At 45.2% G+C, this 19,548-nt stretch overlaps 1 protein-coding gene across 4 annotated transcripts in view; it reads right to left on the bottom strand.

Annotated features, from left to right (window-relative positions):
- Cd320 (CD320 molecule) overlaps positions 1-19,545 on the bottom strand; it is a 143,040-nt gene extending 123,495 nt beyond the window's left edge. For 2 of the 4 annotated variants that reach the window (XR_005089711.1, XM_028859930.2), the window contains exons 1-4: positions 16,519-18,314; positions 14,142-14,267; positions 12,712-12,945; positions 12,270-12,431 (exon numbers count right to left, since the gene is read on the bottom strand). Coding sequence is in view for 3 of the 4 variants with exons in the window: in XM_028859930.2 (XP_028715763.1) it covers positions 12,270-12,431; positions 12,712-12,945; positions 14,142-14,267; positions 16,519-16,645 (649 nt within the window). In the remaining variant the exon portion in view is untranslated. Of the gene's footprint in view, positions 1-11,676; positions 12,138-12,269; positions 12,432-12,711; positions 12,946-14,141; positions 14,268-16,518; positions 18,315-19,465 lie in introns of those variants that run through there. The other 2 variants (XM_037197962.1, XM_028859929.2) reach the window with 2 other exon arrangements.
- Between the last annotated feature and the right edge of the window lie 3 nt (positions 19,546-19,548).

The raw sequence follows: 19,548 nt of genomic DNA, 5'->3' as shown, positions 1-19,548 counted from the left end.
CCCTAATTGTCCTGCTAGAAACCCCATCCAATGACTGAGGGAACCAGATGCAGAGATCCACGGCCAGGCCCCAGGTGGAGCTCTAGGAGTCCAACTGGTAAGAAAGAGAAGGGTTTGTATGAGCGAGAATTGTTGAGACCAAAATTGAAAAAAGCACAGGGACAATTAGCCAAACAAATGGAAACATATGAACTATGAACCAATAGCTGAGGAGCCCCCAACTGGATCAGGCCCTCTGGATAAGTGAGACAGTTGATTAGCTTGATCTGTTTGGGAGGCATCCAGGCACTGGGACTGGTACCTGTCCTCAGTGCATGAGCTGGCTGTTTGGAACCTGAGACACTTGGCTCAGCCTGGGAGGAGGGAACTGGACCTGCCTGTACTGAATCTACCAGGTTGAACTCAATCCCCAGGGGAGTCTTTGCCCTGGAGGAGATGAAAATGGGGGGTGGGCTGGGGAGAAGGGGGGGGGGGACAAGGGAATCCGTGGCTGATATATAAAATTAAATTAAATTATAAAATTTACAAAAAGTTAAAAAATAAAAAAATAGAAAAGATGAAAAGACGGGGAAAAAAAAAAGGACTCATTCAGCTGGAGGTTATGGCACACAACTTTAATCCCAGCACTCAGAAGGCAGAAGTAGCCCAGGGTTACATAGTGAGACAAAAGAAAAGAAGAAAGAAAGGAGGAGGAAGGAGAAGAAATAAGAAAAGAAGAAAGAAGAGAAGAAAGAACAACTATCCAAGCTCAGTTCCCAGCAATATCAGGCAGCTCACAACTGTCTAAAATTCCAATTCCAGAACCTTCTTATACCTTCATACAAACCTGTACACAAATACATAGACATACACATAATTAACACAAAACAAATAGTCAAGCATGGTGAATGTCTTTAATCCCAACACTTGGAAGGCAGAGGTAGGCAGATCTCTTTGAGTTCAAGGCCAGCCTAATCTACATAGTGAGCTCAGGACAACCCAGGGCTACACAGTAGCATAGAAAGAGCAGGTCTGCAAACAAAAAAAAAAAAAAAAAATTAATATTTTTTTTAACTCCACGACTTGGAAGGTCATATTATTATGGAGGGTTTTTGTTTTATTTGCTAAATAAACATAGTGTCAACGTTTCTAAATATTTACATTTATGTCTAGATTTATGCTGCTCTCAATCTTTGTCAGAAAAGCTTCTTTTGGATGTGAGAGCAGTTAATAGAGATTCATGGCTGTTCAGTGTGACTGTTGAATGCTCAGCCTAATGAGAAATCTGTATCAACCTTTCGAAGGACTCTAAAAACATCATGGAAAAGGAGGTAGGAAGAATATAATAGCCAGAAGATGTGGATGGGTGATATAAAATGCTTTCTTCTGGGGACTACAAAGATGATTCAGTGATTAAGAGCACTGACTGCTCTTGCAGAAGACCTAGGTTCAATTTGCAGAACCCATGTGGCAGCTTACAATTATCTATGATTCCAGTTCCAGGAAATTAAATGCCTTCTTCTGGCCTCTGGGGGCACTTAATGCACATGGTACATATACATACATGCAGATAAACACTCATTATTTTAAGGTGTGTTACTTTTGTTCATGCTGCATTTGTTTAACTCTGTAAAGCTGTGGTTCTTTTCCTGTCTAAAACAACTGACAGTCTAATAAAGGACTGAACAGCCAATAGCAAGGCAGGAGAAAGGATAGGCAGGGCTGTCAGACAGAATATCTAGAAAGGGAAATCTGGGGGAAAAAGGAGAAAGAAAACAAGGAGAGGAGGATGCCAGGAGCCAGCCATGAAGTAAGAGTCAAAGTAAGATTACAGAAGTAAGAAAAGGAAAAAAGCACAGCACTGTTAATTGCCACAATTTAAATAAACCAACCCACACTCATGCTCATGCAAACAATTCTAATTAAACTAAGGATCATTATAGTTGGTAAGCACTTGGGAAGCAGGGGCAGGTGGATCTCTGTGAGATTAAGGCCAACCTGGCCTACATACTGAGTTCCAAAACAGCCAGGGCTAAATGGGTCACACACACACAAAGACAGGCTGATGAAATGGTTCATTTGGTAAAGGTGCTCATTGCCATGGCTTAACAACCTGAGTTCAATCCCTGTTACCCACATTGAAGAAGAGAACTGATACCAGCAAGTTGTCCTTTGACCTTCATACAAGTGCTGTGGCATTCATATCCACACATATGCATACACTTCACAAAATAAATCAATTAAATGTAATCTTGTTTAAAAGATAAATGAAAGTAAGGAAGATGACTTGTTATCAGGAAGAAAGAAAGGGTTTCAATGGAAGTATGAGTGAATGAGAGATAGTTTAGGAGGTAAAGAGGACCAAAATATGTTAAATACATGTACAAAACTGTCAAAGAATAATTAACAAAAACAGTAAATTAATAAAGCAAAGATAAAACCAGTAGGGGAGCCACGTGTAATTGTGCACACCTTTAATCTCAGTATTTGGGAGGTGAGGCCAGCCTGGTCAACATAGGACAGCCAGAGCTACACAGTGCAACCCTGATCGGGGGAGGGGGTAGAAAAAACAAGTGAAAATAAATTTTGGCAAGTGTAAACTATTACAGGCATTATTCAGTGTGGAGTTTTCTCAAGAAAATTAAAGAAAGCTATCATATGACCCAGCTATACTTTTCCTATGGAAGGGCTCTGAACAGAGAAACTTGCACAACTGTGTTTTCATTGCTGCTCTACTCACAACAGTCTCAATGTTCATTGGTAGATGAACAGATGATGAAAATATGGTTCACAATGGAATTTTATTCAGCTGTAAAGAAAAATGAAATTATGAACCAGCACCCATTGCTGCAGCCTCAGCAACAGAGAAGCCAGTTTCAGCATGCTGGCTGGCACAGGCAATCTTCAGTCCAACTTGGTGGCTCCTCTCTATCTAATACCTACAAAAGCTGCAATGTGAGGGAATTTCTGCCTCAAAATGAATTTCCTGTCTCCTACTGCCCCCTCTGCATCCATCACAGCCACTCACTGATGCCCAGCCACAACCAGTTCACAGCTGTAGCTGGAACTATATTTACCACTAGCCACCCCCTTCACTGCTGTATTAATTACTTTTTTAATTCTGTGATAAAACAAGATCACCAAGTAAACTTATAAGAGAAAAGAATCTGGGCTTATGGTTCCAATGGGTATGGTCCCAGCGGGTCAGAGTTCATGATAGTAGAGAGAAGGCATGACAGCTTACATCTATAACAGCAAGTAGAAGGCATAGAGAAACCAACTCAAGTCTTTTGAAGCCTCAAAGCCTGCCCCCAGTGACTGGCTTCCTCCAGCAAGGCCACACCTCCTTAATTCTTCCCAAACAGTTCCAACTGGGCACCAAACATTCAAATGTATAAGCCTGTAGGAGTCATTCTCATTTAAGCCACCAAAATTGCAGAAGCCAACACGGAACCCCACTAGACTCATCAGCAGCTGTCTCCATGACTAGTGTACCCCTGATAATCTTGAAGTGAACCCTCTGCTATAGAAAAACAAATACTGGATGAAGTCCTCAGCAGGGTAACTACCAAGAATGGGGCTACAAAGCTACAACTAATGGGCTGCAGAGATGAGTCAGAATAAAGAGCACTTCCTGTTCAGGACCAAGTTTGGTTCCCAGAACCCACATCAGGTGGCTTACAACCTCCTGTGACTCTAGCTAAGGGGACCCAATACCTTCTTCTGGCCTCCAAGGACACGTGCACATACATGGCATGCATTCACACATACATGTAAATAAAAAAAAAATAAATAATGAAAAAAGCTGAGACTAGGAAACCTGGGTGTGAATCTGCCAGACAGAAAAACAACTCAGCTTCTCCATGGGCCTACCTGGAATCACAAGTATGTAAATGCTGCATTGTGATCTCATGGAATCTCTGGTGTCACTAGGCAATAGTAAACTCTTTCAGTGCTAGGGATGGTACTCAGGCCTCCTGCTGGTCACTGTAATTGTTCTGTGACTGAATCACCAGCTAGCCCTTTTGATGGCTAATCTTGGTTGTCAGCTTGACTGCAATCAAGCTGGAATCCAAGCTGCTAAGCACTCCAGTGAATTTTTTGATTACATTATTTGAAGCAGAAATACCCACCCTAAATCTGGGTGGCACTTTCTGATGCCAGCCCAGACAAAAGAACATAGAAAAAGGAAACTGCTTTTTACCTGCTTGCCCTCAGTCTTACTGTGAAGCCCATTTATCCTGTTGCTGAGGCATTACTTGAACACATTAGAACCAACGTCTTTGGATTCCAAAGTAGATTGACATCTTCAGCTTTCCATGAATTCGCCAGACTTTCAGTGCCAGGTAGAGACTGCTAAAACATCCAGCCTCATGGACTGTGCAACTACTGGGTTGTTGGACTACTCAGACCACATCCTGTAAGGACAATCTAATAACCCCCTATATATACATTCTCCCAGTCCTGTTTCTCTAGAGAACACTGACTGATATACCTTCTACCATATCCTCTTTTTTTCTTGGTTTTTGTTTGTATGTTTTTTGTTTTTGTTGGGATTTTGTTTTGTTTTGTTTTTCTTTTTTCTTTTTCTTTTTTTTTTTTTTTTTTTTTCTTTTTTTTGGTGGTGGTTGGTCAATTGGTTTTGTTTTGGAAACAGAGGTCCCTGTATCCTACACTGGCCTCAAACTTGTTACATACCCTAGAATGATCCTGACCTCCTGATCCTCCTGCCTCCATCTCCCCAGTGCTGGGATCATAAATGTATGCTAACATTCATAGTTTTATGAAGTGCTGAGAAATGAATCCAGAGCTTTCAGTATCCTAGGCAAGCACTCTATCAACTGAGCCACATCCTCAGCCTCATTACACATGTTATCCCACATCTATGCAGTCACACACTGAAAACAATGTCTCTATACAGTATATTACTGCATGATACTTATGTATATGTCTATTCTACAATAAAAAAAAAAAAGCACAAAGCTGAAAAATCTTGTCAGAAACAGGTGAAAAGGATTAAATCAACAAATGCATAAAGCTGGTGGGGAGGGGTGGCCAAATAGGCCAAGTGGACAAACTGAACCAAAAGGCAACTGACACCCTAAAAGAGTCAGACAAGGGGAAAGAGTGCCATCTAGCTTTGTCTTGCTGTATTCCACTGTGTTCTTAAGGGGGGTAGGGTAAATATCCTCCTGCTACTATGGAAACCAATTATTCCTCAACTATGGGTCATGCTAGTTGGACTTTTTTTTTTTTTTGGTTTTTCGAGACAGGGTTTCTCTGTGTAGCTTTGCGCCTTTCCTGGAACTCACTTGGTAGTCCAGGCTGGCCTCGAACTCACAGAGATCCGCCTGGCTCTGCCTCCCGAGTGCTGGGATTAAAGGCGTGCGCCACCACCGCCCGGCGCTAGTTGGACTTTTAGTGGAAGTTGCAGAAATTCTCATAATTCCATTGTTCTTTACACATGAATAAAATTCCATTGTATATGCATACCCCCTCTTGATTATCCATTCATATGCTGCTGGATATCTATACTTTGAGGTTAAATTCACATTTAAAACAAAGCAACATCCAACAGTTTCAAGGATGTCCTTCTATCCAAGCAAAACTAAGCCTTCTCCTCCAGCTTCCACCATCTTGCCTGGCAAGGAAAAACAATTCTCTTCTAGATAGTTGCCACCAGCACCCAAATGTGAAGATTCAACTTCCAGCCCTGACATTTGAATTTCAACAGTGCAATATAAGCCATGCTTAAAACTTAACAAAGTGTCTGGTGGTGGTGGCGCATGCCTTTAATCCCAGCACTCAGGAGGCAGAGGCAGGTGGATCTCTGTGAGTTCGAGGCCAACCTGGGCTACAGAGTGAGTTCCAGGAAAGGCACCAAAGCTACGCAGAGAAACCCTATCTCAGAAAAAAAAAAAATAAATAAAAAAAAAACCTTAACAAAGTGACATGATTCACAACTGTAAGGAAATGGAACCAGTGTAGATGTCCATCAGCAAAGGAAAGGACAATAAAAATTTGGTGGAGTATGGTGGCAAAAGCCTTTAATTCTAGCTGAAGCAAGCAGAGCTCTGTTGAGTTCAAGGCCACTCTGGTCTACATAGCAAGTTCCATGACAACCAGGGCTATATAGTGAAACCCTGCATCAAAAAAGAAAATAAACAAATAAATAAATAATAGAAAAATAAATTAGTGATATAAAATACACAATGGATTTTACTCAGCTGTAAAGAAAAAGGAAATCATGAAATGTGCAGGGGAACTCATTGCTCTAGACAAAATTAAGCAAAGTAACTCAAACTCAGAAAAACAAAATTCACCTGTCTCATGCATAAAACCAAACTTATATATGTGCACATTAGTGAGGCTTAATGTGCACAGAGGCTATGAAACTAGAAAAGAGATCACAACAGGGAGAAAGAAACATTGAGGCATCAGGAAGGGCAACAGGCCACCTGTGACATGACATCAGAAAGATGGCTGTGAGGATAAGAGGGCACATTCAGGGCTTAGGACAATGAAAAAAGAGAGGTGAAAAGAAACAAATTTTGTTTGAAATGCCATAATGAAACTATGCTAATTTAAATTATGCTAATTTAAATTATTAAACCAAAAAATAAATTAAAATTTTGAAACTAAGCAAAGCAAGCTAAGGTGTAGCTCTGTTAGTAGAGCATTTGCCCAAAAATGCACAAAGTCCTGAGCTTCATCCCCAGCACCATATAAACCAAGTGTGGTGGTATATCCTGCAATCTTAGCACTGGACAAGTAGAGACAGAAGGATCAGGAGTTCAAGGTTATATTCTGCTGTGAGACTTTGCATCAACAAGGTCAGGACATCCTGTCTCAACCTGGCCACTACCTGAGACATAAGGGTTGTGGGCTTAGCCATGTGTACTGTGGGTTTTGAGGGCTCTACCCAGTCTCACAGGGGTACAGTTATCCAGATTGCCATGAGTGGACTACTCAGTTTCAAACCCTAGTTTAGAGCTGGGTGAGATAGCAAATGCCTGAAATCCTTTCACTTAGGAGGCTGAGGCAGAAGGATCATAAGTTCCAGGCCAGTGTAGGTTGTAGCAAAAGACTCAGTCAAATAAAAAGGCCTGGAGCTGGAGGGATGGCTCAGAAGTTAAGAGCACTAGCTGCTCTTCCAAAAATCCAACTTTGATTCCTATTACCTATGTGGCAGCTCATAACCATTTGCAACTCCTGTCCCAGGAAATCTGTTGCCATCTTCTGGCCTCCATGAGCACCAGTCATACATATGGTACACAGACATACATGCAGACAAAACATAAATACACGTTTCTAAAGAAGGGCTGGAAGATGGCTCAGTTGCAAGTATTTACCTTATAAGCCTGTAGACCTGAGTTCCATCCCCAGAACTCACATAAAAAAAAAAAGCCAGGCATGATAGCACACTTGTAATTCCAGAAACTCAGGCCTCTATCTCAAATATAAGGTGGAATGCACCTGAGGAATGACACCACGCCCAAAGTTGTCCTCTGGCTTCCACAGATACAAGCACAAACATCCATCAAACACACAAACTAGCTAAAACTCGTGACATGCATAAAATACCAGAACTTGAGAAGGTAAAGAAGACTGTTGAAAGTTCAGGACCAGCATAGGCTAAACAGTGAATTCTAGGTCCACACAGGCATGATGGAATGATACCCTGAATCAAAAGAGATCTAGATACAGATATATAAATCTCAGCTCAGATATTATGTGGTCCATGTAGCTTAATTTCTGCCACCTATAAAAATGAACACAGCCAATGGAAATAGCCCTACTGCCTAGCAACTGAAAAATGAATAAACAAGAGGTCATTAGCCTACACAATGGGTTATTGCTGAGCTATAAAACAGAACAAAGCAGTGGCACACACTGTAGCTCAATGACCTTGGAAAACACTGTGTTCACAAAAAGGCCAACCACAAATATCAAATATATAGTGATGTGTGGCCCCTCACTCTTGTACTCCCAGCACTTGAGAAGCTGAGGCAGGACTACTCCAGGTGCCAAGCACAGGTTACAGTGAATCCAAACCACTTGGCAATAGTATGTGACTACATCTAAAGAAAAAGAAATCACCTCAGGTGTGGTTCTGCATGCCTTTAATCCTAGCATTCAGGAGACAGAAACAAGAGGAATCAGGAGTTTAAGTAACTCTCAGGAAAACAGGGATTCAAAGCCACCCTGTCACATTAAATCCTGCCAAAAAAAAAAAAAAAGATCCAGAAATATGTTTCATCAGGTAAAGGTGCTTGCCTCCAAGCCTGGCAACCTGAATTTGACTCTTGGGATCCAAATAGTAAAAAAGGAGAACCAATTCTTGCAAGTTGTCCTTTGATCTCCACACAGCCACTATGGCATGCAAGCAAACACATTCCCACACATAAACTACACAAATAAATACAAAAAAATGCATATGCAGAGAAACACATAGGGGTGGGGGTGGGGGTGACTTGTGCATCTATTTGTGTGAAAACTCCAGATCAGGGAGATCCATAGGGTCAGAAAGTGATTAGTGTTGCTGGGGGGAGGGAAGGAGGAATGGGAGAGTAAATGCTAATGGAAACAGGATTTTTTTTTTTTTTTTTGATTTTTCGAGACAGGGTTTCTCTGTAGCTTTGGAGCCTGTTCTGGACTAGCTCTGTAGACCAGGCTGGCCTCAAACTCACAGAGATCCACCTGCCTCTGCCTCCCGAGCGCTGGGATTACAGGCCTGCGCCACCACCGCCCGGTGGGAACAGGATTTCTTAACTTACATTTTGGTAGTGGCGGCTGTTGTTGAGGAGACAGGGTGTATGTAGTAGACCAGGCTAAACACAAACTTGTGATTATCCAGCCTCATCTTCCCCAGTGCTGGGACTGCAGGAGTGCACCACCAAGTCCCATGGGATTGGAGTTTCTTTGAGATGATGTAAGTCTCTCAGAACCAGAACACACAACATTGTGAATATGCCAAATGCACTGGACTGTGAGCTTTGAGATAGTTAATGGTTAATTTTAAGCTATGTGAATTTTCCTCTTCGACAAAGAGAAGGAAAAAATGGTCAGAATTGAACAAGGATACTCAAAAGCCCTCCCTGCCCTCCCCATCTTCCCACACACGGCCCTGGCATACCCCTTCCTGGCTACCTTGATACCACTTAGAATGTATTGAGTCTTCACTTACCATATGCCCAAACCTGTGCCCACACAAACAACATCAGTCTCTACATGGGCTACATAGCATCCCCCCCATGTCCTTACCCCATGTCCAAGTCCATGACTGGGGTAGGAATGGCACTCCAGTTGCCTAGGAATCCTTCCTGTTTGCCAAAGTAGGGCCACCCTTTCCCCTAAGTAAAACAGTAAGGGTAAAGGAGAAAAAAGATGTGACAAGGGACGTAGCTCAGTAAAGTGTCTACATAAACAAAGTGTAATCTGTATTGAAACCTGAGGTAATCCCCCTGCCTCAACTCACTCTTGTAATCTCACCACTTGTAACACTTGGGATTACAAAAAAGAACCACCACACATGGCTGTAGGCAGACACCTGGCATACACAAAGCCTTGAATTCCATCCCTAGCACTCCACAAAAGCCAGGCATGGTAGTACATGCTTATAATCCTAGCACTGAGGAGAGCAAGGCAAGCAGAAACACGAGTTCAGTCATCTTCAGCTATATGAGGAGTTCAAGACCACCATGAGTTACATGAGACCCTATTTCCAAGTGAGAGATCCTAACTGGGCAACCTCTGCTTTACACCTTAGGACTCCCAATGCCTTAACAGCCACTTAAATCCAGTAGGCACATGAAGGAGCCCAACCCTCACATACAGACAAAAGATATCCACACATGTTGATATGTGTTACAGAAGTGCTTTTCTCCCAGTTGGAAATGGCCTGCTGTGGCTCTCTCGGCAACATTTTGTTGGTCAAACTGGGGATCCAAGTGTCAGCATAAAGGGCCAAGGAATGTCTTGTTCCCTACCTACCTCCAAGAGGCTCTACCATCAGTTAATGCATCCCCATTCTGGCTAAAGCATCAACTGCTATTTCAAAAACCCAGCCCCAACACACTGCCCAAATCCAGATTCTGCTTCATCCACCTTCCCCTGTAAGGGACTGGGAGAGCAGGGTTCCAGAGCCAAAGCAGTTCCCACTTTCAGGAAGCCCTCCTGGTGCACATTCCCTCCCTCTGCATTCAGCATCTTTATCAGTAGCCAATCACTTCCTACCAGGAACCAGGCATCAGAGCTCCATGAATTCCTTTTGTTGAGATTTTTCTTGGGGCGGGGGGAGCTCAAAAGAGTGTGTGTATGTGCAGGCGCATATGTACAAGTATATATGTATATACATGTATATTGAAACCCAAGGTTAAAAAATGTGAGTGTATGGGGGAGTGTGCATGTATGCCTATGTGTGGGCTCATATTAAAGAGTCCACATGTATGTCTATGCATGCATGTGTATGTGAACACCTGACATTGATGACAGGAATCATCTTGGATTATTCTTCCATGATATTCAATGAGGCAGGATCTCACTAGCTAGCTTGCTCTGGGGATCCTGTCCCTGCCTCAAGGCTAAAATTACAGGCAGGCCAAGAAACCCACCCCACATTTACATGGTTTTGGGGGATCCAAACTATGTTTCCATGCTTGTGCAACAAGTGCTTTAAACACTGAAACATATCCCGAGTCCCTCCTCTTTATTTTTTGAGACAAGATTTCTCACTGAATCTCAAGCTCTCAGGTTAGACTATCTGGCCAGCAAGTCTCTGGCATCCTCCTGTCTTCATACCCACCCTCAGCAAAAAGATGACAGGCAAATCCAGCTTTCTACATGGGTTTTGGGGATCTGAACTCAGGTCCTCTTGCTTGCACAGCCTCAGAATTCCGATACTCATCATGAGACCCCAGGTTAATAGGCACCACCAAAGATGCCGAGAGGTATCTCCTCTGCCAGTCGGGGGGACTCCAACAGTCCCCACCATTTTACTTACGAATTTATGGGCTAAGAGTCTGAGAAGAGCTTTGCCTTGTTACTCAGAAGGCAAGTTGTACATTAACTGCATTTTCTTGTTTTCTGTATTATTTATGCTCAGGTATCTGGGACCTCGGTTATCACCTCGGGACAGTCCCTCCCTCCCAGGGCTAACTCACCACTAGACAGTAAACAACCTGCTAGCCTAGAACAAAACTATTTCACAAAACATCAACCAACTGGGGAAGAGAGGAAACAAGGTCGCCCTGAATAGCCTGGACATTCCTTGAAGTCCAGATCTTCACGCCTTAACCTCCCCAGTAGCTAGGATTACAGGTATGTACCATCAAGCCTATTACTTCTAATTCTCCTACCTCGCCTTCCCAAGTGCTATGATTATGGCCTTACAACAACAGGGAATTGCCAAGTTCAAATCAGGATTGCCCAGCTTCCATGTCACAGAAGAAGCCATGACAAAGGACTCTCAAACGAGGGGACACCACCTCAGCTCTCCTCCTCTTCTGTTAAGCCCACTGTTAACACAGGTGGACTCAACACCCAACCTGACTTTCTGCAGAAGGCCGAGTAGCAGAGGACATGTCCAGAACACCGTCCCATGTTCTCTTGGCTGAAGGCTCCCTTAGAAGGTGAAAGGGGATCCAGAAGAGACCCCAGGCTGCCCAGGCCAAGGGAAACAGAGGCTAGAGGCAGGCAGAGGAGGTAAAGAAACTTTAATCACCACCCATCAATATGAGCAGCAGGAGTGTCTAAGCCAGGGTGGCCCCATTTCTTGGGAGCAACCTGGGGCCGGCCCCTCAGTCCTGGCTATGGCAGTTCTCCATCCAAGCTCCCCACATACAAGGGGAATATCTGAGGACCCCTAGTCTCTAGGACCACATCTGTAGAAGCTTAAAATCAAAGTTCTCTGTGGCCAAGAGCCCAGGTCTCGAGAAGCCAGCAGCTGCCTGCATGTCCCACTGTGGCTTTGCCCCGGTCTGACTGCACTCAGGGCCAGGTGGTGACAACGTATCCTCAGATCAGTGAGGTTTTCCTTTCTGACAGCAGCAGAGACTCCTTCACAGCCACCAACAGCCCTGGTGGGGGCAGGTAACCCTGACCTCGGAGTCGTAACAATATGAGAAGAGTGGCAGAAACCAGGATGGCACTCAACACCCCTGTGGGGGACAGACAGATGGTCAGAGGAGTGGGGCAAGAAGGGTAGAAACTATCAACACTAATATGTAGGCAGTCTACTATATGTCCCCTCCAGTCACCCCAAGCTCCTCACAAGGGAAGGCCTATCTTACCAGCAGCTGCAATAACCCCATAGGCATTTGGGTTTCGGGAAGGGTTCCCAGCAGAGGCAACTGTTGCATTCCTGAGAGAGGTCTCATTCTCCAGGGTCATAGGAGTCCTTGTAGTTGTGGCATTCTCCTCCTGGAAGATCTTGTCAGTTTCTATGTTGGTGTCTGCAATAAGCCCAGGCATCAGTAGAGAGGCTTAGCAGTGGGGTGCATAAGGGTTCCAGGTGCCAACTCTTACAACTCATCCTGATCTAAGATTGAGTAGAACTGGTGAGAAATCACTATTCCTGATGATGTCTTATCCTCTACCACAGAGATGAAGGCCTGGGAATATGCATGTGTTCACATCCTCAATCTAGTCACACATGGGAAGATAACTAATGTCCTTCAGTAACTGTCAGCCCTCCCCACCCACACAGATATACCAAGATCCCAGGGCACGTACCACAGCTGAGCTCATCACTGGAGTCGGGACAGTCTGGGTGGCCATCACAGCGCCATGTGTGTGGGATACAGACATCGCCCAACACGCAACGCAGCTCACCCTCCTGACAGGGCTGGCGGCTGCAGTTGAGAAGGTTCTTGTCAGAGCCAGCAGGGCAACCACTGAGGTTGTCACAGGAGCAAGGAAGGGTAGCCAGTGGTTGGCACTGCCCTTTCTGAGCACATGGCTCAATCCCTGAAACATACGGTCAATCAGGTTCCAAACATCCACACAAGAAAGCCCAGTATTATGGGCATGATGGTGCACACCTTTAATCCCAGAACTCAGGAGGCAGAGGAGGGTGGATCTCTGAGTTTGAGGCTAGTCTAGTCTACATAATGAGTTCTATGAGAACCAGGGCTATGTAGGGAAACCCTGTCACAAAAAAAAAAAAAAAAAAGCCCCAGTACTTCATTAGCTGCCCAATTCCCTCTAAATCTTAGCTTCTAAAAGCAACTAACTGAGCTGGGAGTGGTGTCTCACTACTTTAATCCCAGCACTTGGGAGGCAGAGCAGGTGGATCTCTGTGACTTTGAAGCTAGCCTAGTACACATTAAGAGTTTCAGGCCAGCCATGGATATATAAAATAAAATTTGAAAAAAGTTTCCCCAGGGCTAAGTAGATAACTCAATGGGTAGATACTTGCTGAACAAGCATGTGGACTGAGTTTGATCCCCAGTACCCATGTAAATGCCAGGTACAGCAACTCGCATACCTCATCACAATGCTAAGAGTACAGAGAAACAGGTGGATCCTAGGGGATCTTGGGCCAGCCAGTCTAGCTGAAACTGGAAACCCCAATTTTAGTGAAAGATGATCTCAAAAAGTAAGGTGGAGAGCAACAGAATAAGACACCCAGTGTCAACCTCTGGCCTCCATGCACACACAACATGATGGCAAATATACTTGCACACACATGTACCCAAACAGACACACACTAAATAAAATAAAAAACAGCTGACTCTGTGTATAAAGGCTTACCCTATGTAAAGCTTCTACCTGCTGTTCTTGTCAATCTCACCTCCCAACATCTAGTCTTCCTACAGTTCCCTCTCTAATTTGTTCAACCTCCCTACCCGCCTGCCTTAAATTCCAACTTTTTGTTTTTGATTTTATTTTTGATTTCAGACAAGGTCTCACTATGTAGCTCTGGCTGGCCTGGAACTCTCTGTACAACAATTGGCCTCAAACTTCAAGACACCTACCTGCCTCTGCCTCCAGAGTGCTGGGATTAAAGGCAAGCCCAACAGTCTAGTCCCATAGACTCCACCTTGTCCTACTTTGCCATTGCCACTCACCCAGCCCTATAACCACAGCCATAATCCCACGCCCCTAACTGGAACCAGTCCAAACTTCCATTCTGAAATCCCTCTCCAGGGATGGTCACTTACTACACTCCTCCTCATCACTGCCATCAGAGCAGTCTGGGTCCCCATCGCAGCGCCAGGAGAGGGGCACACAGTAGCCATTGGTAATACACTGGAAGTTGTCTGTCGGGCACGAGCCAGCTCGGGGGCCTGAGAGATAAAGATAAATAAGGCCTGGGGGAGGGGTTGTCCAAATCTATAACATATTCCAAGACAATGGTTATGAGCTGCAATCTGTTGGAGACAAGCCATGTCCCAGGGTGCAGAAACTACACTGGCAGTCATCCTCTGCAGAGTACTCTGTATGTGTTGTTTGGGCCCCAGAAGTTCATGCATGCTGCTAGGTCAACAGTGCTCACCTCTTAACTAGACCCCTAGTACCTCATCTCCACCAGGACAGAGCATCAGAGTCCTCTCAAGTACCCACTTTTATCACCCACTATCCCCTGGCACCCAGGCCCTCCCACAACCAAATCTAAATCCCTTCTTTCTTCAACACACTCCCTCTCCCTCTACCCTGGCCTCCTTCTCAGTTCATCTAAGAGACCTGGCTCCTTTTCACCACAGGGCCTTTGCATGTGCCTCCCTCAGCCTAAAGGCCCTTCCCTCCCTTTCTACCATTCTGTATTCTGGGGAGGGTGGGAGAATATCTAGACCCTTTTGCATGCTAGGCAAACATTCTACCACTCAGCTATATCCCAGCTACTCCCCACCTGATCCTTCCACTCTACATCTGAGATTCTTCTGCAGCCTTCACATCTCAACTTACACCTGGGGCAGTGTCTCATGAACTCCAGGAAGCTCTGCTTCCCACAAATAACAGCCCCTAACTACTAACATCCATCTTCCTATTGACATGGCCTCTGATCCTGCACAGGTCAGTGCCTGACAGTGTGTGGACAAGAGGTCATATAAGGGTCCACATTGGGTCCAAATGAAATATAAGCCTTCCCTGGACTCTGAACAGGGAGGCTAGGGCTGTTTGTTGATCTAGAGGGGCAGGCAGTGAAGGGACCTGGTACTTGAAACAGCAGGAAGGAAGGGGAGGGCTTTAGAGCTTCCCACCTCACACACAGGGCCAGAGCTTTCAAGACCCCTCCCTCTCCATGCAGTCAAATGCAATTACACTAGTATACCACATACTCTGTGGAGTTGGAGAACTGGAGAATAAACCCTGGCCACCTTCCTTTCCTGCCTCAGGCATAGCCTCCTCTCCATACCTAACAACTCACAATCCTGACCTCTCCCTGACTTTCTGGATTTCCTTTGAGTGGGCCCAGAGCAGGGCAGACCCTGCCTCATGAGGCAATTTATCAGACAGGAGTCAGGATGATTCATGATTTCTCCTCCTAGCCTGTTTCCTCATCTGTAAAAGAGGAATACTAAAGCCAGGCATAATGATGCTCATCTGCAACCCCTGCTCTTGGAAAGCTGGGACAAGAGGACTACTTGTAGCTACAGACTAACCAAAAGTGGAAGGAAGTACTCTACAGACCCATACAACTCTTATCACATGAAGTGGCCCAATAACCCTTGTGCTGGGGAGACTAAGGCAGGAGGCACAAGCTGCAGTCTAGCCTATGTTACACAGTGAGACCCTGTCTCAAAAATAAGAGCCAGTGCCTGACTTTAATCCCAGCATTCTGGAGGCAAAGCCAAGCTGATCTCTAGGAGTTAAAGCCCAGCCTGGTCTACATGGCAAGTCCCAGGTCAGCAGGGCTACAATGTGAGAACCTGTCTCAAAAAAAAACTCAAAACATAATAAAGATAAATAAATAAATAAAAAATAAAAAAAAAAACCTTAAAAAAAAAAACACTCAAAGCAGTAAAGTCTATTTTTCTATAGATTGGACGGTCCTATATAGAACGAACATCCTGTTCCTGCCCAGGACAGTTGCCTGATGTCTGGGGTTTACCAAATGAAATACACTCCATTTGTGAAATACATTCCAGGGCTCCTTCTTCCGTTATGTGAGGCAGGAATTCAAAGAGAAAGAGAAACTCTGGATTCTCAAAGAACAGCCACAGAACTTGAGGCTCAGGGCCGAGGGTTTCACAAAGGCATACCTGCTGCAGGAAGGTGCCAGGTGACCAGCACTGAGAGGTAAGAGGTCAAACAAAATCAGAAACGTAAGTCTTCCAGCCCACGCTGGGCTGAAGGACGACTTGGAGGTGACATGGGGACAGAGCGGGAAGGAGGAGGCAGCTGGGCACGGGACAGCAGAAGACAGCAGACACCCACGTGGAGGTCCCTGCAGCAGACATATCAGGGCTGGCTCTACCCACGCTAAATCCAAACCCGCGTGCTGGAGGAGTGTCTGAGACGGATGGGCGATACAGCCAATAGTGAGGCGATGTCAGGGGGCGGGACGAAAGCGGTGTAGGGACGGGGGTCACTCACCAGAGACCTGGACTTGGGTCGGGGCCACGGCCGGGGCCGGAGCAGCCTCTAGGCCGAGTCCAAGCAAAAGCAGCAGCCGCAGCGCCAGGCCCAGGGCCGCTGCCCGCCCCGCTCCGCCCCGCGCCATCCAACCGCTAGCCGTACTGCGCTCCAGCCGCGGCTACACGCAGTCTGAGAAAGCCGTTCTGACTCTCGCGCACGCGCACATAAAGACATAAAGGCAGTGGGAGTGGCACCTGCGAGCCTGGACCGTAAGTACCAGAATACAAGGGAACCAAGAACTTACATCTCTTCCAGGCTTTTTCCCAGCAGCAGTCTGATGGATTTGGTAACCTGGGCCTGTACTCCCAGCTATTATACAGGAAGCTACTCTTCCTCTTAAGAGGATCACAGGGCCAACTTAAGCAATTTAAGGAGACCCTACCTCAGAATAAAAGTCACCCAAAACACGTCAGGAATCAGGGGAATAACTGAGGTAGAGCACTCGCCTAAGTAATCAGGAGGCTCTAGGTTTAATCTCCAGGACCAAGAAAATAACAACCTCATCAACTTGAAATAGTAAACTTGCAGGTCTATAAATAAACTTACCAATTTTGACCTAAACTTCACATGCAAACTACTGTAAATATAACTGCCCAATGGTCCCAATGAACATGGCAGCCACACCCTGTGAACACTCCCCAGCAGGTACTTCCTCCAGCCTCTCTGGTGCCACCTACAGATTTGATGATTTATTTACTTTATTTCACCTTATTGTTTAATTACCCACTAGAATGCCAGCTGCAGGTGGGTCAGTATGTTGGGTTGCTGACTGTTGTGTCCTTGATGTCTGGCACATGCCGTGAAGGAATGATGGAATAAACAAATGAATGAAGGTAATTACTGGCTTCCAACCTGAGCCGTCCCATCCACTTGGATTCCATGCCAATCTCATTACCTCTAATTCTCACAGACTTGAGAGACACTTTATTCTGACACCCTCATCCTTGGGCAGTCGGGGATACAGATTGGAGGCCTTTGGGTTTTCTCATCCCACTTGTATACAGTGGGTGCATTAACTCTGCTATCCAGTATGACTAGTGATTTTGTGGTGGTAGTGTTCTGTTTCTCAAGGCATAACGCAAGCTGGCCCGAAACTGATCATCCTGCTGTGGACTCCTAAGTATTAAGGATACAGTCATGTACCACCCAGTTTAATGTTTTTTTCTTCACACTGTTTCCCAAAGTTCTACCTTCAGAATCTATGCCACTACCTCTCAGCAGGGCTGGGGACAAGTCACTGTCCCTCAGTGGACAAGTTTTCTAAAATGTAGCCTTCAAGTCCAGACTTTCACACAAAGGTTCTACTTGCAGATGGATGGTATCTCACCACTGTAGAATGTTGAAGGTTATAACTGCTTTTGGTGTGCACTGTCCCACCAATTTCCAGAAGACAGAAAAACAATATACAATGGTGTTCAGATGCAGAGAGATGCAAACAGGGTAAATGGAACAGCCCAGGAAAGGGAGAGAAGCATCATGCTTTTGAGGATCAGGATCTTGGTGGAGGTATCATCTAGGGTATTGGGCAGATCCTGGATTTGCAAAGAGCAGTGCAATGTACTTATGAATTGCCCAGTGTTCACAGCCAGTTCTCAAAGAGCCTAAAAGAGTGCTTAGTCTCTCCAAGATGACCTCCCAGAACTGCTCAAAGACCAGCCAAATCACAGATAAAGAGATGATGCCACACTGGGTGGTTGTGGCGTACGCCTTTAATCCCAGCACTTGGGAGGCAGAGCCAGGTGGATCTCTGTGAGTTCAAGGCCAGCCTGATCTACAGAGTGAGGCCCAGGACAGGCACCAAAACTACAACAGAGAAACCCTGTTTTGGAAAAGGGGGGCGGGGGGTGCAGTTCGGTCTATAGAGTTCCAGGGTTACACAGAGAAACTGTCCTGAAAAAATGGGAACAAAAAAAAAAAAGACAGAGACCAGTATGAACTACCCCTGGTCCAGGAATGAGTATAAGTCATTCAAGACAGTTTCTAGCCCCAGAAAGAACCCAGACCTCTTTCCCACACAACTCCTGCACAAAATTTTGTCATTAAAATTACACAGAAATTTTCAATGCCACATATTGCCTGGGGCCTCTAGGAGCCCTCTGGTTGCCTTCCCAGTGGCCTCTGACAGTGACCACTGTTCCTTTCCCTTTTGACCTTCTTTCTGAATCTAGCTTGTCCTTTTCCCCAAACCAAGTCCAACATCCTCAATGAAGCCAGCAGCTGTAGCATCTGTAACTCATTCTGGGGAACTGACACCTGGTCAGGATTGTGACCTTTCTCCCCTTGCTCTCAGCTTCCAAAGGGCTCCAGTCCCAACATTCTATCAGCACTTTCTTGTGGTGGCAGTGTTCTGTTTGTTAGTCTGAAATAGGTTCTCAATCTATAACCCAAGCTGGCCTCAAACTGGCAATCCTCCTGCCTCAGTCTCCTAAGTACTGGGGTTAGAGTCATGCACCACCACACTCAATTCAGTGTTTTATTCACACGTATTCCATGGTTCTACCTTCAGGATCCACAGACCTACTTAAGGGTTACAGCTGATCCACAGAACAGCAATGATATTCACCTACTAGCTTACAAAGTGCAAAGACTATAGGCATAGACCAACAATACCCACAAAGACCTCGTCTAAAAAAAGAAAACGGGTGGGCTGGCAAGATGGCTCACAAGTATAAGTACGAGCTTAAAAGGATCACACTGGAGTTCCATCCTCAGAACTCAAAAAAAGACATGCAGTGGCTCAAATCTGTAATCCTATCACTACTACAGCAGGATTGGAGGAACAGACAGCAGGCATCACCCAGAAACTCTTGGCCAGCTAGCCTGAATTACATAGCATGGCAAAATCAAAAGACCTTGCCTTAGCAAGGTAGAAGGAGAAAACTAATTCCCAAAGGTGTCCTCTCACCTCCAAACATGCTGCAGCATGTATTCACATACCCTACAAAGACAATAATAACAGATCAAATCAAATCAATAAATACTAAGACA

This window comes from Peromyscus leucopus, chromosome 22, assembly GCF_004664715.2.
Source record: "Peromyscus leucopus breed LL Stock chromosome 22, UCI_PerLeu_2.1, whole genome shotgun sequence".
Taxonomy (NCBI): Eukaryota; Metazoa; Chordata; class Mammalia; order Rodentia; family Cricetidae; genus Peromyscus; species Peromyscus leucopus.
The sequence above is the reverse complement of the archived record's forward strand: the minus strand, read 5'-3'. Positions and strand labels throughout refer to the sequence as shown.